Genomic DNA, 27,315 nt, shown 5'->3' with positions numbered 1-27,315 from the left:
CATAAATGCATGTAATATTTTTTAATGTTTATTAAAACTGTAGTTTAGTTTTTTAATATTTTTTAATATCACTTGAATAATGTTTTTGACTGTTGTTTGAATATGCAGTAAGGTCATAAGATAAATGACCTTATATACTTTCATATACTTATATGTAAGTATATACTCTTATATACTCTCATATACTTATATGTAAGTATATACTCTTATATACTCTTTGGTATATAAGATTTTTTCTATTCCATTGATCTAGTTTATAAGTTTTCTTTCACAAATGTACTGAAATGTAAATAGCTTTTTGTTCATCCTGAGCTTTCTGAAGAGAGAATGTCTGTGGGGATCTTTGGCATCAGTGAAGAATCTGTCTTCACATCTGTGGAGTTTTTCACAAGTAAATTTGGAGCTAAGGGGATCTCCACAGGAAACCCCATTTGTCAGAATGGTTGTTATAGGCATGTCCTGTGAGTCCAGTGGTTAGGATGGTGAGGGGTGAGGCTGAGTGCTAAGCCCGTTCTGGCCCCTCTAACCAGTGGAATCTTGCCGCATACCTGACCTCGTGAACCTCAGCTCTCCTGACTGCGCAGTAATGGATGAAACGCTGTGTCTTGTAGGTTACAAGTCTTCGGACCGAGCTTGGCACACAGGAAGGCTCTGTGGGTGGTACCTCCAGTGGCACTCTCACCGGGGGCCTCTTCCTTCATGCCGCCCTGGGTGCAGTCCTGGGAGGAGGTCCGCCTGGTCCTGGTCATTGGTTTATAGCAGGTGTTGGTTAGATCGGCCAAAAAATAGGAGCCAGAGGACCACTGTTGCCTTAACATGACTCGAATCATTTCTACAAAAGAAGTTAGGGAATTTTAAATAGACTCCTCTTCATTAGAATCTTCAAGCACAGAATCACATTTACATTGAAATTCTAGTTCTTCATAAAATGATTCCCGATCTGACATGAACAAGCAGATGTTTCTCCTCCCCGTTTTCTCTCAGCCGCGATAGATCATAGTCTCATTTGATTGGCAGGTGACATATGAGTGCTCTGTCTGCATGAGGTGAAGGTTGTTCTCTGTATATAGAGACATGAGATAATTGCCTGTAGCCCCAAGTCATGGGGGCTGAGTGTCATAATGAGGACTGGGAAGCTGCTTGATGACGGGTGGATCGGAAGCCAAGGCAAATGTAGGAGAGACTGGGGGGAAAATAGTTCTGAGCTTCCTATGCAGTTTCTTCCGAGGTAAAATAGAAATGAACTATTCCCCCTTTTCAGGAATATTACTGTTTTCTTTTGTCAGTGTGGATGAAATATTATTTTTTAATAAGTGAGTATGATAGTTGGAAAAAAGGAAAGATATAAGCATCTGAATGCAGAGTTCCAAAGAATAGCAAGAAGAGATAAGAAAGTCTTCCTCAGCAATCAGTGCAAAGAAATAGAGGAAAACAACAGAATGGGAAAGACTAGAGATCTTTTCAAGAAAATTAGAGATACCAAGGAAACATTTCATGCAAAGATGGGCTCGAATAGAAGCAGAAGATATTAAGAAGAGGTGGCAAGAATACACGAAGAACTGTACAAAAAAGATCTTCACAACCCAGATAATCACGATGGTGTGATCACTCACCTAGAGCCAGACATCCTGGAATGTGAAGTCAAGTGGGCCTTAGAAAACATCACTACGAACAAAGTTAGTGGAGGTGATGGAATTCCAGTTGAGCTATTTCAAATCCTGGAAGATGATGCAAATTTCAAATCCTGGAAGTGAAAGTGCTGCACTCAATATGCCAGCAAATTTGGAAAACTCAGCAGTGGCCACGGGACTGGAAAAGGTCAGTTTTCATTCCAATCCCAGAGAAAGGCAATGCCAAAGAATGCTCAAACTACCGCACAATTGCACTCATCTCACACACTAGTAAAGTAATGCTGAAAATTCTCCAAGACAGGCTTCAGCAATACGTGAACCTTGAATTTCCAGATGTTCAAGCTGGTTTCAGAAAAGGCAGAGGAACCAGAGATCAAATTGCCAACATCCGCTGGATCATGGAAAAAGCAAGAGAATTCCAGAAAAACATCTATTTCTGCTTTATTGACTATGCCAAAGACTTTGACTGTGTGGATCACAATAGAAAATTCTGAAAGAGATGGGAATACCAGACCACCTGACCTGCCTCTTGAGAAATCTGTATGCAGGTCAGGAAGCAACAGTTAGAAGTGGACATGGAACAACAGACTGGTTCCAAATAGGAAAAGGAGTATGTCAAGGCTGTATATTGTCACCCTGCTTATTTAACTTCTATGCAGAGTACATCATGAGAAACGCTGGGCTGGAAGAAGCACGAGCTGGAATCAAGATTGCCGGGAGAAATATTAATAAGCTCAGATATGCAGATGACACCATCCTTATTGCAGAAAGTGAAGAGGAACTAAAGAGCCTCTTGATGAAAGTGAAAGAGGACAGTGAAAAAGTTGGTTTAAAGCTCAACATTCAGAAAACTAAGATCATGGCATCTGGTCCCATCACTTCATAGCAAATAGATGGGGAAACAGTGTCAGACTTTATTTTTCTGGGTTCCAAAATCAATGCAGATGGTGATTGAAGTCATGAAATTAAAAGACGCTTACTCCTTGGAAGGAAAGTTATGACCAACCTAGATAGCATATTGAAAAGCAGAGACATTACTTTGCCAACAAAAGTCAAGGCTATGGTTTTTCCGGTAGTCATGTATGGATATGAGAGTTGGACTGTGAAGAAAGCTGAGCGCTGAAGAATTGATGCTTTTGAACTGTGGTGTTGGAGAAGACTTCTGAGAGTCCCTTGGACTGCAAGGAGATCAGCCCTGGGATTTCTTTGGAGGGAATGATGCTAAAGCTGAAACTCCAGTACTTTGGCCACCTCATGCGCAGAGTTGACTCATTGGAAAAGACTCTGATGCTGGGAGGGATTGGGGGCAGGAGGAGAAGGGGACAACAGAGGATGAGATGGCTGGATGGCATCACTGACTCGATGGACATGAGTTTGAGTGAACTCCGGGAGTTGGTGATGGACAGGGAGGCCTGGCGTGCTGCAGTTCATGGGGTTGCAAAGAGTCAGACACGACTGAGCGACTAAACTGAACTGAACTGATGATAGTTTAATATGAAACCTATTGGTTCCATTCATAATTGAAAGGTTTAAAAAGTCTCATGTTTGGAGATACTGACAGTGTAACAAATGTCTTACTACTGAACACAGTAGTGACAATGAAAATTTACTTCATTTGTGGTGGTGTACTTATCTCCCCGGAAGCGTAACTCATGTATGATCGTGCTTTCTCTGTACTCTGCTTGAAGCATACATGGATAGGAGTTTGTGTGTCAGGCAGCTGTGTGCTGTGATGCTCCTGAACGTGCTGTGAATCTCTAATTATGTGGAAAAAATTGTTTTCTTAGTACAGCATTATACTCATTATATACTCCATACACTTTTCTTTTGAATAGATTCCTGGCATGATAATCACATAATCATTTAGTACAGTAGAAACATCATTATGGTCAAATACTAATTAGCTACTAACACGAAACAAAACAGAACCTAGTTCACAGCATATTATAAAAATCTGTTTAATACTGTACAAAATGAAATATATGGTTAAAATTATTATTTGCTTTAAGTGTGAATCACTTTTGTATCAGAAAGAATCAGTGTTTTGTATGCTTGCTGCCTAAGTCTATTTCTTGGATGCATTGTATTTTATTATCAGATCCTTTATGACCAGCTCTGTGTAGTGGGGCATCCAGAGATTTGCAGTGGAAATTCTGGACTCCATTCTAGGTCTTCCTCAGGGCTTCTACAGAATTAGGAGGCTGGCCTAAGCCTTTAGCCTACAAATACAGACTACAGAGAGCTCTTCTCATACTGGCGCTAAGCCTCTGGACGTGTGGGGTTCCATAGTAAGCCACTCGTTTCTGGGACGCTGCTTTGCATGTCTGATGCTGGGCGTGAGCGATCCTTGACCGCCTTCCTGCCCTCGCGCAGCTGAGGGAGGTAGTGCAGTCTAGTTGGTAACGCTGAAGCCCCTGGCATTTGTGGCTCTCCAGGCGTGAGTGTGGCTGGAGAACCGTCGGGGAAACCTAAGCTCCGGTGGAGGGTGGTGGGCGGGCACACACGGGCTGGCAGATGCCTTCAGGGGAGTCTGCCCAACATGCCTCTCAGGGGCAGTGCTCTCCCTCTCCTTGCTTCATGGACACAGTGGGGTTTGGTCTAGGACTTTGGGGCTTCAGTGCCTTATGTAGATTCTTGCTTTGTTTTGTCTTGTTTCTGACTGCATGCTTCTGACGCTCTTTTCTCAAATACACATGGGACCTCAGTGAACGCAAACAGTGTTAGAGCTCGTCACCCTGAGGTGCACTGCAAGTCTAAAAGGAGCCAAAGACGCTCTTATGTTGTTACCTTTGGTGTATTACAATACTGAGTCAAGCAAAAGCGCTTCTCCTGATAACGTACGAGTCAACGTTTCATGGGTTTCATGCTACATCCTCCTTTTCCTTTATCCTTCACTTTCGTTTTGATCACTGTATTTATTTCCTAATGAACCATTTGCAATGCAGCTGGAACGTGCAGGACACGTGCTGCTCGACTCTGAGACGCACTGAGCAGACAGTGGTAGCTGGGACCCCGTCTGCTGGAGTACCGGGTGACGGGGGCGTGGTTGGCTGCCTGACTCTGTGTTCCTGAAGTTACGGGAGCGGACAGGAACGTACGTGAAAGTACAGGAAATGCCATGAAAAGGTTAACTAATGAATCAGTTATATTGTTAGTCAGGTATCCTCTCTGAAATGCTGTTTCTTGTGTTTGAAGATAATATGTTGTAAAAGTATTATAAAGTAAAATCATAGGTCTTACAAAGAATGCATAATTCCTGAAGTCTGTGACGTGATCTAGAACGTTTCTGCTCACAGGCAAAGCTGTGAAGCGGTGAGGACCTAATGCTATTGAGGAAACCAAGGCTGTTAAGGGCTTCAGCTGACAATATCTAAATATCAAAGAATTGAGAGAGAAATGTAGGAAAAATGATTAAGATCTTGAATATTCTTAACAAATATAGTTATGTTTAAAACCATCATGTAAAAATTAAATGTTACTTGATGGATGTGTGCTAATATAAGGTATTATTGGAAAAATTTTGCCAAAACCCCACTTCATTCTAAGAACTGCACTTATTTGCAAATGTTGCCTAAACTTATTTTAATAGTCTTTATTCCCTTTTCTAGCTAAGTTCCAATCAATTTTTTTACCACTATTTATTATAAGATTTCAGCCTCTTATTTTAAGTGAATTTGCTTCAAATGATCTTTCTTCTGGGACCAACTTTCTGGGATAATAGGGACCCCTGTTTATAAAGTACGTGTGTGGCTGCGTGTATAGCCATATATTTCACTGTGTGTTAGTCCTCTAAAGTGAATGTCAGAATTTTAATTGAAATTAATTGTGACTAAAATGCAAACGTTAAGGGATTCCCTTGTGGCTCAGCTGGGAATCCACCTGCAGTGTGGGAACCTGGGTTTCATCCCCGGTTGGAGAAGGGAAAGGATACCCACTCCAGTTTTCTGGCCTGGAGAATTCCATGGACTGTATGTATAGTCCATGGGGTCACAAAGAGTTGGACACAACTGAGCGACTTTCACTTTCAAAATGCAAACAGGCAATTTATGTATTTTTGTATCCAGATTAGGCAAGGATCAGGATATTGTATAGGGCTGCTTATTTCAGATTAATAAAACCATATGTGCATAAGTCATTTTCTAGGACATAGAAATAGCGATAGCAGTTCTGTTGCTGTCTTTCGTTTGTAAAGCATTCATTCTTAGGAAGTGAATCATTGTTTCACTGCCCTTTGCACAGTGTGGTGTTTGTTGAGATGAAAATTGCCTGTTCTCTGAAAGTTTTACTGGAATGTTTCTGAAAACTCTTCTCCTTGGGTTGGTTTTATGCTTATCTGTGAGTTGAAATCTTACGAATAATGTGAAAAAAGGACAAATGTTTTGAGACCCCACTAGTAAAGCAACTGTTTTTACAGGTATCTCGTGGTCTATAACCCTTCAGAACAAGCTCGAAGCTCTATAGTCTCAGTCTGTGTGAGCTCATCCGCAGCGCAAGTGTCCTCTGCTTCAGGAAAGCCTGTGGACATCCAGATGAGTGCAGTGTGGGACACAGCGACTACCGCCTCACAGACAGCCTACGAGGTATGCGCTCTCCATGCAGCGGACGGAGGCACAGCCAGTGCATAGTTTGTCACGTTGCTGTTGTTGTTAAGTTGCACAGTCATGCCTGACTCTCTTGGGACCCCATGGACGGTAGCCTGCCATTCTCCTGTCCATGGGACTCTCCAGGCAGGAACACTGGAGTGGGTGTCATTTCCTTCTCCAGGGGATCTTCCCGACCCAGGAATCGAACCCAGGTCTCCTGAATTGGCAAGTGAATACTTTACCGCTGACCACCAGGGAAGCCCCACTCACTGGCCAATGAAATGACTCTAAAGGAAAATAGATCCTTTGTTTTCCAAAGTATTAACATCTTTGTTAGTGTGTATATTACATGTTATTTTTAGTGCACTATGAGTATGTATATTGTTCGTTTTTGTAAGTGTGTATATTGTAACTCTTTCCTGATTCCGTATAAAATTTTGAACTTTTTTGCCTAACTCAATTTAATGAGTTGTAAGTATTGAAAGTGAAAGTGGAGAGTGAAAAAGTTGGCTTAAAGCTCAACATTCAAAAAATGAAGATCATGGCATCTGGTCCCATCACTTCATGGGAAATAGATGGGGAAACAGTGTCAGACTTTATTTTTTGGGGCTCCAAAATCACTGCAGATGGTGACTGCAGCCATGAAATTAAAAGACACTTACTCCTTGGAAGGAAAGTTATGACCAACCTAGATAGCATATTCAAAAGCAGAGACATTACTTTGCCAACAAAGGTCCATCTAGTCAAGGCTATGGTTTTTCCTGTGGTCATGTATGGATGTGAGAGTTGGACTGTGAAGAAAGCTGAGCACCGAAGAATGATGCTTTTGAACTGTGGTGTTGGAGAAGACTCTTGAAAGTCCCTTGGACTGCAAAGAGATCCAACCAGTCCATTCTGGAGGAGATCAGCCCTGGGATTTCTTTGGAAGGAATGATGCTAAAGCTGAAACTCCAGTACTTTGGCCACCTCATGCGCAGAGTTGACTCATTGGAAAAGACTCTGGTGCTGGGAGGGATTGGGGGCAGGAGGAGAAGGGGACAACAGAGGATGAGATGGCTGGATGGCATCACTGTCTTGATGGATGTGAGTCTGAGTGAACTCCTGGAGTTGGTGATGGACAGGGAGGCCAGGCATGCTGCGATTAATGGGGTTGCAAAGAGTCGGACATGGCTGAGCGACTGAACTGAACTGAACTGAACTGAAGTATTGAAAAGAAGATAAATACCTCCTTCTAAATAACTGGATACTTTCAACTTTCATTGCAAAGATTACAGTAACATCCCAAGAAAGAAAGACTTTTTAAATAAATAAGATGCTTCTTTTCTAAGATATAATTATGAAAAAAGTGTCTGGGTTCAAGTCCTAGGTGTTTTGGGAAAATGTCTTGAAGTATGCAGTGTTAAATTGAGCCCCCCCATCACCGGAAATGTTGGACTGCTAAAATTCGGAGTAGGACTTAAACTGTATTTCTGAAGACACAGACAAAAGCTAGGGAATCTAAAAGAGAATTAAAAGGCATTGCTGGCTGCTCTTACGAATTTATTATCCTTTAGAAAGAAAAGAAACTATGATACAGGTTTTGATCAGATTTTACAGGAAACCCCTCATCTCGAGATTGGAGCAGAAGCTCCTGAAAGGTTGGATCATGTCCCTTGGTGGGTGCCTCCTCCGTGCCTGTTCAGCGTCTGCTGGACCTCCCAGGCATTGATGTCTGGTATTGACTGAACTAATATGCTTGATGTTTACATTGTTATATTTATTATTTTTCATTTTGCATGTACTGAATTACTATAGTGTGTAAAATGATTCCTAAAATCACTGTCACGGTAAACCCTTCCATCATGGAGAATTTCCCCATCTGAGCATCCATTAAGAGCACTGTAGGGCAGTTGAGGATGGTCACATAATTTCGTATATTGAATAAAAGCCTTAATGTCTTTGATAGTCCTACCCACTTGAATTTACTAGGTTCCCTAGGTAAATAGAAATGTGAATACTCCACCCATAAGTTATAAAAACATGGAATAGTATTATATTCTTTCTTAAACATAGTAGTTGCTTATTTTTACTAGAAATACAGTTTCCTTTCAGTAGATTGCATTTCTCTTTAATAACTTCTCTCCTTTATCTTTAAAGATATCTTTTCTAGCAGAGATGCCACCATTGGGACTGAAAGTGTATAAGATTTTGGAAACATCAAGTTCAAGTCCACATTTAGCCAAATATGACCTATATAATGGTAATATAGCAAATGAAGGAATTTTTAACATGAATAATATAAAAAGTGCTCAAGAAGCTATAACTCTAGAGAACTCTTTTATTAAGCTGCGCTTTGGTCCATCTGGGCTTATGGAGGTATGTTCCAAGTAGTTCTGAAATTTACAGAAGGCATGTCACTTCTGTTATAACATATGTAGATCACGTGTGTAAAGTGGGAGCAGTGGACACGGGTGCTCTGGAGGGAAGGATGGGGAGCTCAGTGCACCTCCTCCTTGTGGCCGCAGCTCCGCCACCGCTCACACGTGTGGCCTGCGAGGTGCTGCCCCGCGGCCGGCTGATACTAGTCCACAAGACGCGTTTGCGATTGGCGGCTATTTAGAAATGTTTATGGAAACTTTGAAAGTAATTAGACTGAGTAGATTTATGCCTATTAAATCTAATAAGAAAAAATGAGTTTATGTTTGGCATATCACTTTAATTTTTTTTTAATTAATTCACTTTCATTGTACTTCACCAAAATGCTGCTCCATGCATAATGGAAATAAAAATAAATTCACTCCTTTACTACAGAAAGTTTGAGAAGTACTGGCCTAATGTCTTAATTTGTATATCTCTTTCTTCTTTGGTGAAATGTGTTCTTTTTGTTCTATTGTGGAGGTTGTCAGTCCTGAGGTTTTAAGTATAAAATTTGGAGTGTTCATCCAAGAATTGTGAATATTACAGGCTGAATGTTAATCACTTATAAATCTATCACAAGGTAATTTTTTAAAAATAGACATGCATGTAGCTAGACACAGTAAGTTTATGTCTTAATACTGACTTATACTAAAAAGATTTTTTTTTTATCCTTAGGAAATGCTAAATAAAGGAGATGGTAAAAGTCTTGAAGTGAAAGTACAGTTTTCATGGTATGGAACCACAAGTAAAAAGGATAAAAGTGGTGCCTACCTCTTCTTACCCGACGGGGAGGCCAAGGTAAGAGCTGATGCTCAGAGCCGTGACTAAGCACTTACTGAGAGAGTAGTGAGGAGCATAGTAAATGTATCTCAATATTATGGTCATCTATTAGGAATAAATGAATTAGCTCCGCTCATATATCATTACTGACACTTAGCAATTTCTAGTTGAGTGTTAGGTGAACAGTAATTTCCCAGTGTTGAAATTCAGTAAGGATGCTACAGGGGACAAGCGCTCTGTATGGAAAGAAGCTAGGCTTGATTTGGGATTAGGGTGCTGCTGAGTTGTTACGTACCTGAGTGGCATGGCAGAGATACAGGCACAAAATTCCTAGCCATGTGGGAAAGATAGATTGACCACTGAGCCATTTTTCTTCTTAACATTTAGCACTTTAAAAAACAAACAAACAAAGTATTCTCCTACCCTGACTGCACATTTAATGCATAAAACTGAAGAACACAATAATATTTGCTGGCTATTCTGCTGCTGCTGCTAAGTCGCTTCAGTCGTGTCCGACTCTGTGCGACCCCATAGACGGCGGCCCACCAGGCTCCCCCGTCCCTGGGATTTGCCAGGCAAGCGTACTGGAGGGGGTTGCCATTGCCTCCACCGGCCGGCTGTGCTACAAGCCCATGAAAACCTTTGCCAATGTTGTATTTTTACCATATTTTATTCTGTGTGTATCACAGCGACCCACTCCAGTGTTCTTGCCTGGAGAATCCCAGGGACGGGGGAGCCTGGTGGGCTTCCGTCTCTGGGGTCACACAGAGTCGGACACGACTGAAGCAAATTAGCAGTAGCAGCATGTGAATATGTTTTGTTTTTCATTGTGACAATGCTCATAATCTGATATGCTCTTGGAAAACACATTTTAATACACACTTCTGTGATTTAGAACTTTAGCTGTAGGATGAACGAGGTCTGAGAGTCTGATGCGTTACATGGTAACTATAGTTGATAGCACTGTGTTGGATTATTGATATTTGCTAAAAGAGTAGAACTTAGGTGTCCTCACATTAAAAAAGTGTGTGTGTGTACTATATAGATATGTGGAAGTAAAGAATTTCCTGTTGTTGCATATGTACATTTTACATTTTCTCCCAATACTTTATTACTGTAAAATTGTGATAAGCTTTCTTTGTACAGTGCTAATTATTTCCTGAGAATAATTTTCTAGAAGAGTCATTTTGTGTGTCTGGAGCCTTTTAAGGCTTTTGACATATAGATACTACTTATCTTCCTTGTCGCTCTAGAAAGATACATATTCATTCCAGCAGTGTGTTTTTGAAAGTAGCTATCTAGCATACTACTCTAAACTCTGAGAATTAGCCATATTAAATACTTAACCTATAATAATAAATGAAAAATATTTTACTGTTATGATTTTTGTGATTATTAGTAAGGTTGAACTTTATAATGCTTTTATTTATCTTTCATATTTCTTTTGTGAGTGTCCTATTTAAGTTCTTGGCCATTTTTATACTGATATGACTTGTGGATCTATAAAGATTTTTTTATATATTATAAAATTAATCCTTTTTCCTATTTATTGAAAAATATGTCCTCAGTGTATCACTGAGTTTGTTATTTTATTTTTCTGTTATACTCGTTCTTAATTTTTGTGTAGTCAATTTTGTAATTTTTTCTTTAGAGTTTCTTCCTTTGCTTTTACACTTACACCAACTTTCTCCACTTGAAGATAAATTAAATACTCTGTGTTTTGTTGCCTAGGGTCCTGTCTCCTAAAAAAGTTGCTTTTGCTCTAGAAAAGCCTGCTAACCAAAATCAAATATAGATGTTAAGGGATTGTTTAGGTCATGCTCAGAATTCTAGTTATTTGTTGTTTCTGTTTTTTTTAATCATTGAGGAATTAAAGGTAAGCTAGTAGACATTTCAGGATGAGCAGTGGATCCTAAATATAAGCTACATCAGTGTTTTCTCACTTAACAGCTTTTGTCATTACACAGGCATTTTGTTTTGACTGACTTTAAAAAAAAAAATAACTATGCTATACAATATTATACACAGTTGTAATTACTATTTTATTTTTAAAAATTATTTTATGTTTAAATAACTCTAGTATTAGATAGTAGGAAAAATAGAATCATCGTATGTTTACAAAGAAGAAATAAAAGAACACCAGGGAAAGGGACAGCTGGGTGTGCCGGGAAAAGGTGGGGACTCAGACATCCCCCTCCTAGGTCCCACCCTCCTCCACGCTTTCTAGCTGTGTGGTGACTAGGTATAAGAGCTTTGTTAACTGTAAAGCATTATAGTAAATTCAGAATATTTTTCCCTAACCAAAGAGGTAAATATGGAAGAAAATTACACAGTACTGAAGATCTTGTGCTGCAGACTAGCTTTGTATGCTGCTGTTGAGCCTTCTAAGATGTGTAATACTTAAAATTCTTCATATGTGCTTTAGATTTCATTTCTTTACCGTATAAGTTATAAGTTTTATTCCCATAGTTTCTTGATTCTAGATTCTAAATAATGAAAAGTAAACCAGTGGTTGCCAATAGTTTTTCCAAGTTTGTAAGTTGGCTTCATATCCGCTTAGTTCTTTGAAGTAACAGGGCAGTGTGCTTTATAGAGCAGTGAGCCTGGCTGGGATTGAGCCGTGTTCTGAAGCCTGCTTCCAGGTTGTTTGAGATGAGTCCCTGTGGTCCTTCCAGCCACGTGCTCCAAACCCTGAACATTAGGGGGCCGTGGTTATAATGTTTGCCTGGGAAACAAACGTCACTGCTGTAAAAGTATTGCTCTTTCTCATAGATAACATAGGAACCATATAGAAAAATTTTAGTTAGAAATTTTTATGGCAGGGAGAAATGTTTGTAGATCTTCTAAACCAATCAAGTTGTAACTTTTTTATTTTCTATTTTCAGCAGTTTTTGTCTAATGTAAAACCATATATTCAATTTTTATAGCATGTGCATAGTCTGATACCTTATAAGGTTTGGTTTTCACTTAATGTTACCAATATCACATGATATGTATTTGCCAATTTGGAAACTATAATAAACATCCCTTGGAAAAATTAAAAGCCAAAACATTTTTCTTAAAAATGTTATTTCCTCCTCAGCCTTATGTTTACACAACACCACCCTTTGTCAGAGTGCAGCGTGGAAGGTTTTATTCGGACGTGACTTGCTTTTTTGAACATGTTACCCACAGAGTTCGACTGTACAACATACATGGTAAGAAAACAGAAATGCAGTTGTGAAACATGTATACTGATTCTTGAATTCTTGCTTTTCTTGTGTCAGTTTTAATAATTTAGCAATTGGTTTTTGAAGATGACATAATCGTCTGTCTAAACCTGACCTCATACTCATCATATGACTTTAAATGCTGGTATTTACCCTTCGATAATCAAAAACGGTCAAACACTTAACTCCCTACATATACATGTTTTTTTTTTCTTCTGTATATCTTCTTGTTCTAGGGGGTTCCTTGGTGGCTCAGAGGGTAAAGTGTCTGCTTGCAGTGCGGGAGACCTGGGTTTGATCCCTGGGTCAGGAAGGTCCCCTGGAGAAGGAAATGGCAACCCACTCCAGTATTCTTGGCTGGAGAATACCATGGAGAGAGAAACCTGGTGGGCTGCAGTCCATGGGGTCACAAAGAGTCAGACACGACTGAGCAACTTCACTTTAACTTTTTCTTTCTTATTGCAGTATTTGTCATAAGTTGTGAGCTCTTTTATCAAATCTAAAAACAGTATAGTATTTTTTATTTTAAGAAATAGAAATTATATCAAATGTGGCTTTCAATGAATGGATCACTGACTACCTTTCTCTCTCTCACATACACACAACCTGCCTCAAATATAGAAGTTATTGCCATAGTTAACATTATTAGAATTTAACTTTAGAAGAAAAATATTCTATGCTCATTCTGTTTGCTTACAACTCATTAGCTTGCAGCATATAAAATCAGGCAGTTTATTACTTTTAGCACAGTATTGAAGTAGCTTCTTTGTTAATCAAGTGGTAAGAAGTAGGCCTTTGATCTGTTTGGAAACTGAACTGTGACCAGTAGCTCTGGTTTTTCCATATGATTTGAATGGACCTATGGTTCCCAGTCTCAGAATTGTATACTTAGGTTGGTTGATTTTTAATTCACTGTTTTTAGCATGGAGTACCTTTCCAACCACACTTTTAATCCTAGTAAGCAGACCATTTACTATTGTATCAAATCTTTTAGTAAAAGACCTCATAAAAATGCCACTTTACATGTTTTGTTGCTATAAGCTAAGATGAAAAAGTTAGAAAAGGAAAATATTCTTTCCCTGAATCTGTAGACAGGTAGACAAAAAGTGTTTCAAAACAAGTAATAAAATATATGGGCAGGCACTGTTTACTTTTTGGGTATTATGGGGAAGCAAAGGCTACTCTGGGCTTCTGTGGTGGCTCAGCAGTAAAGAATCTGCCTGTCAATGCAGGAGATACGGGATCCATCCCAGAATTGGGAAGATCTTCTGAAGAAAACGGCAACCTCATCCAGTATTCTTGCCTGGGAAATGCCATGGACAGAGGAGCCTGGCAGGCTACAGTCCATGGGGTTGCAAAAGAGTCAGACACGAATTCACAACTAAACAATAACAAAAGCCTACTGTGTTCAGGGAATTTCTTATTTAGCTAAGTTCAGTTTTCAGATTTCAGTGTTTGACTTTGTTTTTAACTTTTTTTTTTAACTTAAAATCTCATCGATGCAAAAATCTAACATCAGCTCAAGTTTATCCCACGCACTGAGACATATAGAGGCAATCTAAGGTCTGGGTATTTATGTTTTAATAATTATTTTTGTTTTGGTAATACTCCAAGTACCCAGTAGAATTTCAGGTATGAACAGACTTCATTATGTGACTTCTTATGTGATATATTTTCAGGGTAACCCATGAGTCATATGTTGAATTAAAAAGTAAAAAGTTCTTCTAGATGGCAGGGAGAATCATACTAGACACTAACTTGGTGTCTTTTGCAATTATCTGCAAACACTTTGAAACTACAAGAAAGTCTGTAGTTTTGAAATAATCTTTGAGTGATTTTAAGTCAGAAGCACTGTTTTTGGCCTCGTTTTGTACCCTCACATAGGCCATTGTTTAGCATTTGTGAGAGCCCTAAAATTCCATCTTCAGCTATAGCCACAGGTTTCATCTTACGGATATAAAGTAGCATGATCACACAGAAGGTGTGCCTGTCTACTTTAAATTTGCTTAAAACGACTGTTTTTTGATGGGGAGGTTCTGTCTGGAATCCAGCACGGTGCAGCCTCGGTCCAGACCTGCTTGGTCAAGTGTGGTTTACTGTTGCTTGTCATCAGTTATTTTGAGAAATAGGCAATGTCTCAGAGTGGGCTTCCGTGCTGGCTCAGTGGTAAATACAGGAGAGGCAGGTGTGATCCCTGGGTTGGGAAGATCCCCTGGAGAAGGAAATGGCAACCCACTGTGGTACTCTTGCCTGGGAAATCCCATGGCCAGAGGAGCCTGGCGGGCTATACAGCCCATGGGGTCACAGAGTCAGACACGACAGAGCAACTAAGCAACAACGTGTCTCAGAGTAAATGCTGAAGCAGCTCGTCAGAAAAGTCTAACTTCATGTTCCAACAGGTGTGTCTGCTTAACTGCTTTTGCTTTTGTTTAATTGCATTTGTTCATCAGTGCAGCTTCTGAGTTTTCTTCTTTTGTCCACAGGATCTGGGTCTCATATCAAAGGGTGGTTTCTCTGAACTCGAGGGCCCTCTTCCAGTTCTGTGGCTGTAGCTTAGCTTGCTGTCTTGCTTCAGCAGCCAGCTTGGAAGTTATTATGCTCTGCCTTGGCCTGTTTGCTTAGCCCAACAGATAGGCACTCCTCAAAACTAAGTAGCTTGTCTTTCTGCCTCTCCTCCCCTCCTGTCCCCCACTGAGCGGTCAGAAAGGCCCAGGGGCTGATGGGCCCTTAGGCAGGAGCAGGGCAAGAGATGTCACCAGCTCCCCACCCGCCTTCCCTGCTCTCCAAGGTGGCAAGGCTGGCTCTGATTAGTCAGTTAAGAAATAGAGGTTGTTTTGAACTGGGCACTTAGAGTATTAGCATAACAAAAATAATAATTAAAAAATAAAAAGAGCTCAGATTGCCCCTAGATGTCTCAGTGGGTGGGATAAATTGAGCTGATGTTAGATTTTTGCAGCTTGAAAGCAGGAAGCTTCAGAAATTTGTGTGAAATGACAGATAAGTTAGATAAAATGTGATTTTAAAGTGATTCCCCAGATGAGCTTTACTGTACTTGCTTGGACTGAACCTGAAACCAGCATATGTAACTATTCAAAGTGACAGATCCATCTTTCTTTTTACTGTTTCAAGCCTAGAGCATTTTTCTCCCAGCAAGACTGTGGAGAAAATGGAGATACTATATCACCTGAAGCACTTTCTTTCAAACTGTACACCCTCCCATGTTTGTATTTGAGACCCTCTCAACGTATCTCTGTCCTGGGGAAAAAAAAAAAAAGCCCAGTTGTGGAGCTGGATTCTTTTCCTGGTGGCCTCTGTCATCTATTTCTATCCATCCTTGTTTCATACGCTGCTGCATGAGGGCACAGCTTGTCTGGATCCTGTCTTCATGGGTTTTAACTGAATCACTCACCCAGGCCTGCGACTGAGATGTGATATCTTCAGGGTGCTTGCCTCTCTAGGTGTTCCCGATACCTGAAGAGCCCTTGGTTATGTGGCACTCAAGTGTCTGTACTAGGAAACGCTTCTCGACTTCAGCCTCGTGTAGGACTCCTTGTAAGCTAAGCTTCTGAGTAACTGATCAGAATGCATAGACAGACTGACCTGATGTTTGGTGCTATGAATATTTCAGCCAACTTTCATGCTTTTGTAAACTGACTTTGGTTTAAAATTTCTTAAGATAACAGAAATATCTGTTATTGAATTTAACTTATGGATCTGTTTTCTGACATAGACGAATTTCCCCTTTTAAATTGAGAATACAGTTATTTGAATGAGTATTAATGACTAGAGCCTGTTGTTAGTACTAAGTTCAGGATCCAAGAACAAATGGGGGCTGAAGGGAAGGAAACTATTAATATTTTATGATTATATATTGTAACTATTAGTTTACTAAACCATTTAATCATACAAAAGATTGTCTTATCTCTCAACAACAAGAGTAAAGAAACAGAAAATGAGGTAATATTATGGATTGCCTTACTGAATATCTGTTATATTAAACCTTTCAAATTCTGTTTACTTGAAACATTCTTTTAAAAACCTAAGGTAATGCAAATCTGAAAAAAATATATTTAAATTCCTCAAAATCTTTTTTTGTTACTCTTTGATTCTTCTCTCCCTAAAGTAACTTTTGCCCAAATTAAGCTTTATCAGAAAACAAAGTCAAGGACAAAAGTCAAGCAACACTTCCCAAATTACATAAACTATGTGGTCATTATTGATTTTGACACAAACTGATTTGGGAGGCCTGGGTTCAGCCTGGCTTCTGGTTTGTTCTTGATTTGGTATTTAACTTCAGTTTCTCTATTTGTGTTCGCTTCAGATTCTGAAAATAATAAGCAGTACAGTTTAAAGTCTCTCCTTAACATCATTTAAGCTATTGAAAACACTGTGGTTTTATTTTCATTATTGTTCAGACATCATATTCAAAAAGGTTCCCAGAAATATTGAACTAAAAGAAATCTTGTGCTCATGAGCTTTAAAAACTCCAAAAGATCAGAGAAATTTCAGAGATTTCTAATGAGACATTATGCTTTGCCTCATAAAAGGTTAAATAAGAAACCCTTTTCATGGTGACCATAATTTAATGAAATGCCCTTTAAGAGCATTTCATAGTTTCTAAAATATTCTTTTGTTTGTAGAAAATAGCATTTTTCTGGAGGAACAGGTGAAAGAGGTATGGATTCATTTTTTATTGTAGTGTAATCATCTTTCATTAAACTGAAACTTTAAGTGTTACCAAATATGCTACTTTATCTTTTATCATTAAGCTTGGATTAGAAGATAGAATATGATACAAGCCAAAAACCCCCTTGTGTTATAGTAATTTGATACTTTACCGGCACCAAAAAATGCCTGTCTTGCAGCGATGATCAGTGAGCGACACTCGCTGGTGTAGCTTCGCTTGTCTTCGGAGCTGTAATTAATTATAGACTTTGGAGGCCTCGTTTTCTGACATCAGCCGCTGCGTTGAAGACTTAGATTGCGGTTGGTTGCCAGAGTGTCCTGCACGTAGTCACTGGCACTCGGCTGGGGTCTCAGATCTGTTACAATATACACCCGCGAGGCCTTTCCCTCCCTCAGAACTGCGTTCTTCTAGGCAGCTATTTGTGAGTGAGTGAGTATGTCAGTGTAAACCATGTTTAAACCCTTAGGAGAAATATCTAAAATGCAATACGTTTACCTGTTTTCCACCAATCATGTTATAAAAGTGTAGCATGTAATGGATTTTGGCAAAGAAAGTACAGAGTAGCCTGGGGGTAAAATGTAATGAACTGCCATCAAAAAGTATGGAAGAAAAGACTTTCCTTTGGCTGAAATGACTGATAATTTTATTCCATGGGCATATTCGGTAATCAGAGAGAGCTTGCTTAGTTTTCCTTCTGTTTTGAATATATAATCTAAATGGATTCATAACATGACCCTTAACTTTCAGAGAATCGAAATAAACTTTATCCAGTTCAACATGTTAAGAGAGTTCACACTGGGAATTAGAGATCTGAACCTTTAGTTTTGCCTCTAAGCAAACTAGAATGACTTTGGTTTGCTCTGTAAGTTCTTAAGAGAGAAAGACTGGATGGTCAATTAGGCATCACCATCAAGGTGTCTTCACAAGACTTACTTTCACATGGAGCTTCTCTGGCGCTTGGCTTCTTGCTTCTGAATTCATTTTCTAAGGATGTTTGAATCTGGGGCCTCATCCCTGGAGTCCTTTCACTCACAAACAAGGTCTCAGAGCTTCGCTGAAATTGTTTTTATTTCCATAAAAAGATTCATGAGGATATTAAAATGGTTTGCAATCAATCTCTCATTTTTCCCAGGACTGCATTCCATATTTAGCTTGATTTAAGAGTAAAAAGCATTAAGTAACTTATGACTAGGAAGACTTAGGTAATTAAAACATTTTCGGAATATCATAATATGCAATTGACTGCTAAGGATTTTTTTTTCTGTTAATTGGAACTTAAAAAAAAAAAATGAAATAAGTGGGTATGTGTTGAATCTGATTATTCCCAACAGGCATGAAAGGGAAGGTTATTTTAAGGGACTATGCATACTTTCTGGTTGCACAGATTCGGAGCTCACAGGTCATCTTGGGGGCTGTTTGGCGGCAGCTGCTGCTCTGAAGGCAGGGCTTCCTAACGGGAACCGCATCACCCTCCACCAGTGTGCCCCGAGCTCAACGGAGACGGCGGGGCCGGGGCGGGCCGCGCAGGGGCGCGTGGCGGTCAAGAGCCCAGGCCGCAGGCACAGCCCGGGCCCTCCAGTCCAGCCCTCACACCTGCTTCATTTGACCTTGTGCCGGTTCTGGCCTGCACGGTCTCGGTTTCATTATCCTGCAAACGGTGACAGTAACAGTCTTGCCCAGAGTGTTGGAGATAAACTGAGCTGCTGCACACAAAGCCCGGCACGTGCTGAGCGCTGTATCTCCTTCACAGGTGCAGGCCCAGTTACACAGTAAGTCATTGGAGGTTTGGGGAAGTTGGGGAAGATTTGATTTTAAAAAGTGAGCTTTTGAGAGGCTTGGTCTTGGAGAAATGTCATTTGAATGGACAGGAAGGAGGAAAAGTAGATCACAAAGTGTCAAGTGGATTTGTTGAGATCAAATTCCCTTGTTCTTATAAGAATTTGAAGAATCTGTGTCCTTTACATTTTTGTAAGTTGACATCTAGTTTTTCTTTATACATTTAAATTTTTGCAAAGGATGTTATATTTGGCACATTGTAAATATTGCCATTTTAAAAGAAGCATAACCAGTGCATAGCAGTTTGATACTAAATCATGCATTTTTGAAAAGCCTGAACAAGCCCTCCTTAACAGTTAATTTCATATCATTATTTTCTCCTTGAATTCGTGTTTCCATTCTACTTCCCCCACCAAATTTTACCTCAATATAATACTTTATACTTAAGAGTCTTATTATTGGTCAACTTTTCATTATTCTTCTGAAAGATATATACACACACACACACATATAAGTTTTAAGATTCTATCATCCTAAAACTCAAAAGTATTAAATTTCTTCTAGATTGAGTTATAAAATTATTACTAATAGTATGTAATTGATCAAAACATATAATTAATAATATATTACCATTTTGATAATTTATAAACTTGAATAGAAATATATATATTTTTAATGATAGCATGTTAATATTTATTTTTTTATTTTTTTTAATTTAAATTTATTTATTTTAATTGGAGGTGATTACTTTACAATATTGTATTGGTTTTGCCATACATCAACATGAATCCACCACGGGTGTACATGTGTTCCCAATCCTGAACCCCCCTCCCAGCTCCCTCCCTGTACCATCCCTCTGGGTCATCCCAGTGCACCAGCCCCAGGCATCCTGTATCCTGCATCAAACCTGGACTGGCGATTTATTTCTTACATGATATTACACATGTTTCAATGGCATTCTCCCAAATCATCCCACCCTCTCCCTCTCCCACAGAGTCCAAAAGACTGTTCTATACATCTGTGTCTCTTTTGCTGTCTCCCATACAGGGTTATCATTGCCAACTTTCTAAATTCCATATATATGCGTTAGTATACTATATTGGTGTTTTTCTTTCTGGCTTACTTCACTCTGTATAATAGGCTCCAGTTTCATCCACCTCATTAGAACTGATTCAAATATATTCTTTTTAATGGCTGAGTAATACTCCATTGTGTATATGTACCACAGCTTTCTTATCCATTCATCTGCTGATAGACATCTAGGCTGCTTCCATGTCCTGGCTATTATAAACAGTGCTGCGATGAACATTGGGGTACACGTGTCTCTTTCCCTTCTGGTTTCCTCAGTGTGTATGCCCAGCAGTGGGATTGCTGGATCATAAGGCAGTTCTATTTCCAGTTTTTTAAGGAATCTCCACACTGTTCTCCATAGTGGCTGTACTAGTTTGCATTCCCACCAACAGTGTAAGAGGGTTCCCTTTTCTCCACACCCTCTCCAGCATTTATTGCTTGTAGACTTTTAGATAGCAGCCATTCTGACTGGCGTGAAATGGTACCTCATTGTGGTTTTGATTTGCATTTCTCTGATAATGAGTGATGTTGAGCATCTTTTCATGTGTTTGTTAGCCATCTTATTGAGATGAATTGTACCTTTTGTATCCTAAATGTTTATGCCTTCATTGGTGAATGTTACTTATTGCTAGAGTGAGATAAGTTTCAGCTTTTATTTTATTCTTATTTTTTGTTCTTATAAATTTAAGGCAAAGGAATGTTGAAAACATAAATAAGTAGGTGGGAATAGAAGGAGTTTAGTTATGGGCATGTTATCTAATTCCTTGAATTCCTTCTGAGTTATGTTCCATAAATCACAGTGATCTATTGCCAAACAGTAATCAATTATTTTTAATGATCTACTGTCTGACAATGTTATTAGGTAACCTTCAATTTTGTTGAAAACCAGCAATTGGAAACCGTGTGTTTTGCAAAAATCTTTGTTCCTAGTCATTAAAGTTCAGTCAGACACCAGTACTTTAATTGTTCAGCTCCACAGGAGTTAGGGTGGGTAAGAGGAATGCGGCTGCCTTTGTTTTTTTGTGTGTGTATTTGTTTTTTTTCTTTGGTGGGTGGGGAAAGTTAGGAGAAGGAATTGTCAAAGTGTGGTTAAAGAGGAAGAATCACGTGCCTGCATGGCAGGTTTGTCTCAGTGAAATCTGATTTTCCTCTCTAAAGGCAGCTTGGAAAAGAGCATGTTTGTGAGGATGGGAGGCAGGCCACTCCAGAGTGACTGTCGGTGTGGAGGCAGACAGACCATGAGATTCCTCCAGCATTCCTCCCTGCCTGCACTAGACCAGCCCAGGCCTGTAATGCAGGTCACGAGCTGTTTATGCACCTTCTGGGAGGAAGCCAGGGTTAGTGAGACCGATTCTGTTTGGGATTTGAAAGAATGTTAGTGATGTAGGTGTTATGTTCCTCCAAAATGAGGCTTCCAAGAAAGCGTGTTGTTTTTTAAAATCAATGTTTATTAGAGGGAAAAAAATAAAAATAAAAAGGACAGCTTCCTAGTTTTGTTGTCTGTGTTTCAGTTATTAGGGCTTTTTCACCCATAGCATACTTAATTGGTATAATCTTTAACCAGAATTTGCAATCTGTGTGATCAAAATGTTGTACCTTTCCTAGTACGCATTTACTTTTTGCATCATTTTGAGAGTTCGTGAAATGAAAAGCATAAAATGTGTTGACTAGTGCCGAGCTCATGACAAGTTAGTCAGTAAGTAGGGGTAGTTATTTATCTACTGCTTTATGAATGAAACACAGTGATGCATTGTCACTTTCTTAAGTTTGAGTCTTGGAGTGAAATTTACTAAACTTTGTATTCATGAAAGCAGATGTTAAAATTTTCACTTGTGGAGAAATAATCAGTGTGAACATTTACAGACCTGGAAATCACCAAGTACCTTAGAGGATAAGTTAGATCTTGTAATGGATGATAAGTTGAGTTAGTCAACATGAAGAAAAAGGTCATCTGGTTGTGGGAATTACTACCATTTCTATTCTTGGTACATTCAGATAGGAGTACATTTTTTTAAAATATAGTAATGATAATATTTGCTTTAAAGAAACATCATCTCCATGCTGACCTACTAAATTTATCATCATTGTGAGAACTGTCATTTAAATGTATGTGCCTACCTAAGCAGTATGTATTAATTATTAGTAATAACCATGTGTCAGTTCCCAGTTAAGTTGGATACATATATTTAGAAAAACAGTGTCACAAAGTAAACACACACCAGGAACATTATTTTTCAATTTCTGATCACTTAAATATGAAACAAAATATTCCCCAGATTGAAGGGGAGCTGTTCAAAATGAGAAGCCCTAGTTTTCCACGACAGCTCTCCCTGTCCTGCTTCTGTTCTGATGTGAGGGCCCAGGCCTCTGTGCTGCGGCACAGATTTGAGAGAAGGGCCGAGGACTGCAGATTGATCACAAAGTTCCATTTTTGCCTCAAAGCCAACATTTTAAGGACAGTCACTGAAGACCTTGCTTTAAGTCTTGGATGGGTGTCTTTTAGGATGTATTCTGCATGATATCCTGTCTGTGTCACATTTCAGTTAAACTTCTGTTTGGTGGTTGGGCACCTCTCTTGGGGCTCCCATCATCACCTTTTGTTTTTCCAGGTGGGGGTGGGCCAGTTGCTGTTTTTCCATCTGATCTGATGACTTGTCCTCAGCACATATTGAGTGCCACTAAATAAGGTACTGAATCCTTGCTGGACCGGGAGCGAGGCTGTCTTTTGCTCTTTCTCCCACGCTGCTGCCTCTCGTTCCTGTAACGGTTTCACTGTCATGAGCGAGCTGTGTGACTATCAGGCATGTTCCTTGGAAGAGTGTATTGTGCATATCAGAATTGCTAGAGTCAGATGACCTAGACAGGTGGAGAGGGCTGAACTCGGCCATTCTGGGTGGATTTAGAATAATCTGATGAAGAGAGTGTATGTGCTGAGGAGGTATGCCTGGGATTCTCAAAGGTTGCTGTCAGAGCCACAGCTCCGGGCTTTCTGTCTGCACCACCCAGCCATGAGCCCTTCCAGGCTGCTTGCCCCACCTCTTCTTAAGGCCCAGGGGACACATTGGAAGTGCCATCCAGTCTTTCTCCCCATACACAAAGGACTGCTCTTCTTGATTTCCTTCAAACCAGTGCTGAGCAACAGAGTCCACAGGGTGCTGCTTTCTGACCCTTAGCTCTTGCCTACTTAGTTTCATTTTTTCCCAGCCTCAGAAAATGTTCTTTAAAAAAAAAAAAAATGCTTAAAATTACTTTTATGTATAAAATGCAAATACATAGTATTTATGTCTGTATGTGCACACATATTCTTTTGACAAAATTTCACATGCTATAAAAAAGCTGGCTTAAAACTCAACATTCAGAAAACTAAGATCATGGCATCCGGTCCCATCGCTTCTTGGCAAATAGATAGGGAAACAATGGAAACAGTGACAGACTTTACTTTCTTGGGCTCCAAAATCACTGCTGATGGTGACTGCATCCATGAAAGTAATAGATGCTTACTCCTTGGAAGAAAAGCTAAGACCAACCAGGACACCTGATTAAAAGGCACAGACTTGACTTTGCCAACAAAGGTCCATCTAGTCAAAGCTGTGGTTTTTCCTGTGGTCATGTATGGATGTGAGAGTTGGACTATAAAGAAAGCTGAGCACCGAAGAATTGATGCTTTTGAACTGTGGTGTTGGAGAAGACTCTTGAGAGTCCCTTGGACTGCAGGGAGATCCAGGCAGTCCATCCTAAAGGAAATCAGTCCTGAATACTCATTGGAAGGACTGATGCTAAAGCTGAAACTCCGATACTTTGGCCCCCTGATGGGAAGAGCTGACTCATTGGAAAAGACCCTGATGCTGGGAGGGATTGGGGGCAGGAGGAGAAGGGGGCAACAGAGGATGAGATGGCTGGATGGCATCACCCACTCAGTGGACATGACTTTGAGTAAACTCCAGGAGTTGGTGATGGACAGGGAGGCCTGGTGTGCTGCAGTCCATGGGGTCACAAAGAGTTGGACGCGACTGAGCAACAACAACAGCATAGATATAGCATAAAATCTCTCTGAAAAATATTCCTGTCCTCTGTCCACTACTTAAGACAGCTAATACAGATATGTGGGCCCTTTCTTTCTCTCTCTTACACACACACACACTCAAAGAAATCTGTAATGTTATATCTGTGTCTGTTTTGAGCCTAAAGTGTATCAGACTGTACGGATGCTCTGTTTGCTTTCTCTACCAGCCCCTTCTCTGCCGGGACAGAGAGCTGCCTCATGCTTTTCATTTGCTGCAGAGCGTCCCGTAGCGTGGATGTGCCGCCTGGTCTTGTTGTCCGTTGGCCATTGGCGGCCATCTCGTGCGTTTCCCCAGATTTCTCCTCTTGGCACCGGTGCACTGTGCGTATACTTGTGCTCATGATTGCTGTCCGTTCGAGGTAGATAGGAGGTAATTAGGGTGTGCGCCTTTAATATTTAATGTATGTTACTTTATTGGCTTCTCAAGTGTCTGTGACACTTCAGAAGAGATTCTGAGATTGTTTTAATGAAATTTTAGGTTTTGGCAAGCCTTGTCCCTTAATTTCATTTAATTCGGTAGCTCTTGTAGTATATCAGATCGCAGATCAGTGCCTTTTCTCCTTGTTTAAAAATAATCCGGAGCTCTCTTCTCTGCTTAGAGTTCCTACAAAATATTTCTCAATCCTTGGTCTGAAGGTAATTTCAACATTTTCTAGTAGTTGGTCTGCCATTGAGACATGATGGCTGAGAGGTTTAGTCCTGATTCTGCCAGACGTTGTGATCTGGGGCAGATAACTTCCTCCTAGGCTTGGGGTCAGAATTGATGGGTTATTAGATGTACGCAGTACGGTCCATACTAAGCACTTGGTACCTACTGATTGTGTTTCTCCCACACAGCTGCCTCTCTTCACTCAACTCTTCAGTACCTCTTATGTGCTGGGAGCATAAAGATAAATAAGACATGGTCCCTTTACACAAGGAGCTGAGATTGTAACAGGAGTGTGTTTGCTCAAAACGAAAGGATTTCCTCCTCATCTTTCCATGTGAGCCTTATCTATAGCCCGTCTGCTTTCTCCCCTGCCAGCCAACTGCTGCATGGTAAGGGACAGCCTCTCACATTTTCATTCTTTCTGGCTAACAGTCATTCAGCCCTGAGCGTGTGCCCAAAACGTGGCTAAAAACTGAAGTGTGAAGGTGTGTGTAAGACAGTCTGTGTCTGTGAGATGCTCACAGGCTGCAGGGAGGAGAAATGGAAGAGCACCAGGGTTCTGAAAGACTCCTTTGGCTTCTCTGCTACAGCTTTCCACCTGTGAACTGGCTGAATTTTACTTTGCATTGCGTGTATTAATAAGGATAAAGAATCTCCATCCTGTCTTCTGCAAGAGCACAGAATATGAGGAGCTATTAATAGCCAAAGGGCGCTTCGTTCTCTGTTGAAACCTGGAATGTCCTCACACCAACTCTCAGTTCCCTGTGGATTACTTTTGCAAAGTCAGAGGCATTTTCTTTCCCAGGATTGAGCTAAAACTAGAGGGCCTTTAAAACCCCTGGCCATCTAGAGCCGTTGCTCAGGTAGAGCCATTTTAGTAAAAGTATCTTTTGCTGCCACATCCTGCAAAGAGGCAGCAGGTCACTGAGACCAATGGGCTTGTACCCCCGCTTCCTGGGGACTTTTCCCCTCAGTCCAGTGAGCTTTGTTGGGACAGGCGCATCTTCAGACTCTTGACACAGAGTAGGACATGTTCAGTCGCTCAGTTGTGTCCAACTCTTTGTGACCCCATGGACTGCAGCACACCAGGCCTCCCTGTCCTTCACTGTCTCCTGGAGTCTCCTCAAGCTCGTGTCCAGTGAGTCGATGATGCCATCTGACCATCTCATCCTCGGTCGTGCCCTTCTCCTGCCCTCCATCTTTCGCAGGAATAGGTCTTTTCCAATGAGCTGGCTCTTCCTGTCAGGTGGCCAGAGTATTATAGCTTCAGTGTCAGTCCTACCAATGAATATTCAAGGTTAATTTCCATTACGATGGACTGGTTTCATCTCCTTGCTATCCAGGGGACTCTCAAGAGTTTTCTCCAACACCACAGTTAGAAAGCATCAATTCTTCAGCTTTCAGTCTTCCTTATAGTCCAACTCTCACATCCATACATGACCACTGGAAAAACCATAGCTTTGACTAGATGGACCTTTGTAGGCAAAGTGATGTCTCTGCTTCTTAATATGCTGTCTAGACTGCAAGGAGATCCAACCAGTCCATCCTAAAGGAAAGCAGTCCTGGGTGTTCATTGGAGGGACTGATGCTGACGCTGAAACTCCAATACTTTGGCCACCTGATGCGAAGAGCTGACTGATTTGAAAAGACCCTGATGCTGGGAAAGATTGAGGGCAAGAGGAGAAGGGGACGACAGAGGATGAGATGGTTGGATGGCCTCACCGACTCAATGGACATGAGTTTGGGTAAACTCTGGGAGTTGGTGATGGACAGGGAGGCCTGGCGTGCTGCAGTTCATGGGGTAGTAAAGAGCTGGACATGACTGAGCAACTGAAATGAACTGAACTGAACTAGGTTTTTCATAGCTTTTCTTCCAAAAAGCAAGCATCTTTTAATTTTATGGCTGCAGTCACCATTTTCAGTGATTTTGGAGCCCAAGAAATAAAGTCTATCACTGTTTCCACTGTTTCCCCATCTATTTCCCATGAAGTGATAGGACCAGATGCCATGATCTTAGTTTTCTGAATGTTGAGCTTTAAGCCAACTTTTTCACTCTCCTCTTTCACTTTCATCAAGAGGCTTTTGAGTTCCTCTTCACTTTCTGCCATAAGGGTGGTGTCATCTGTATATCTGAGGTTATTGATATTTCTCCCAGCAATCTTGATTCCAGCTTGTGCTTCATCCAGCCCAGCATTTCTCATGATGTACTCTGCGTGTAAGTTAAACAAGCAGGGTGACAATATACAGCCTTGACGTACTCCTTTTCCTATTTGGAACCAGTCTGTTGTTCCATATCCACTTCTAACTGTTGCTTCCTGACCTGCATATAGGTTTCTCAAGAGGCAGGTCGGGTGGTCTGTATTCCCATCTCTTTCAGAATTTTCCACAGTTTATTGTGATCTGGATAGTCAACGGCTTTGGCATAGTCAATAAAGCAGAAATAGATGTTTTTCTGGAACTCTCTTGCTT

The 27,315-nt window shown here is 40.4% G+C and overlaps 1 protein-coding gene across 2 annotated transcripts in view; it reads left to right on the top strand.

The window, feature by feature from the left end:
* Nucleotides 1-27,315, top strand: part of MAN2A1 (mannosidase alpha class 2A member 1) — a 208,032-nt gene that overhangs the window by 144,025 nt on the left and 36,692 nt on the right. For both annotated transcript variants that reach the window (XM_044947248.2, XM_025292149.3), the window contains 4 exons: nucleotides 6,046-6,211; nucleotides 8,351-8,569; nucleotides 9,287-9,409; nucleotides 12,474-12,588. In XM_044947248.2, the coding sequence (XP_044803183.2) occupies nucleotides 6,046-6,211; nucleotides 8,351-8,569; nucleotides 9,287-9,409; nucleotides 12,474-12,588 (623 nt within the window). The remainder of the gene's footprint in view (nucleotides 1-6,045; nucleotides 6,212-8,350; nucleotides 8,570-9,286; nucleotides 9,410-12,473; nucleotides 12,589-27,315) is intronic.

This window comes from Bubalus bubalis, chromosome 9 (assembly GCF_019923935.1).
Source record: "Bubalus bubalis isolate 160015118507 breed Murrah chromosome 9, NDDB_SH_1, whole genome shotgun sequence".
Classification (NCBI taxonomy): Eukaryota; Metazoa; Chordata; class Mammalia; order Artiodactyla; family Bovidae; genus Bubalus; species Bubalus bubalis.
The sequence above is the reverse complement of the archived record's forward strand: the minus strand, read 5'-3'. Positions and strand labels throughout refer to the sequence as shown.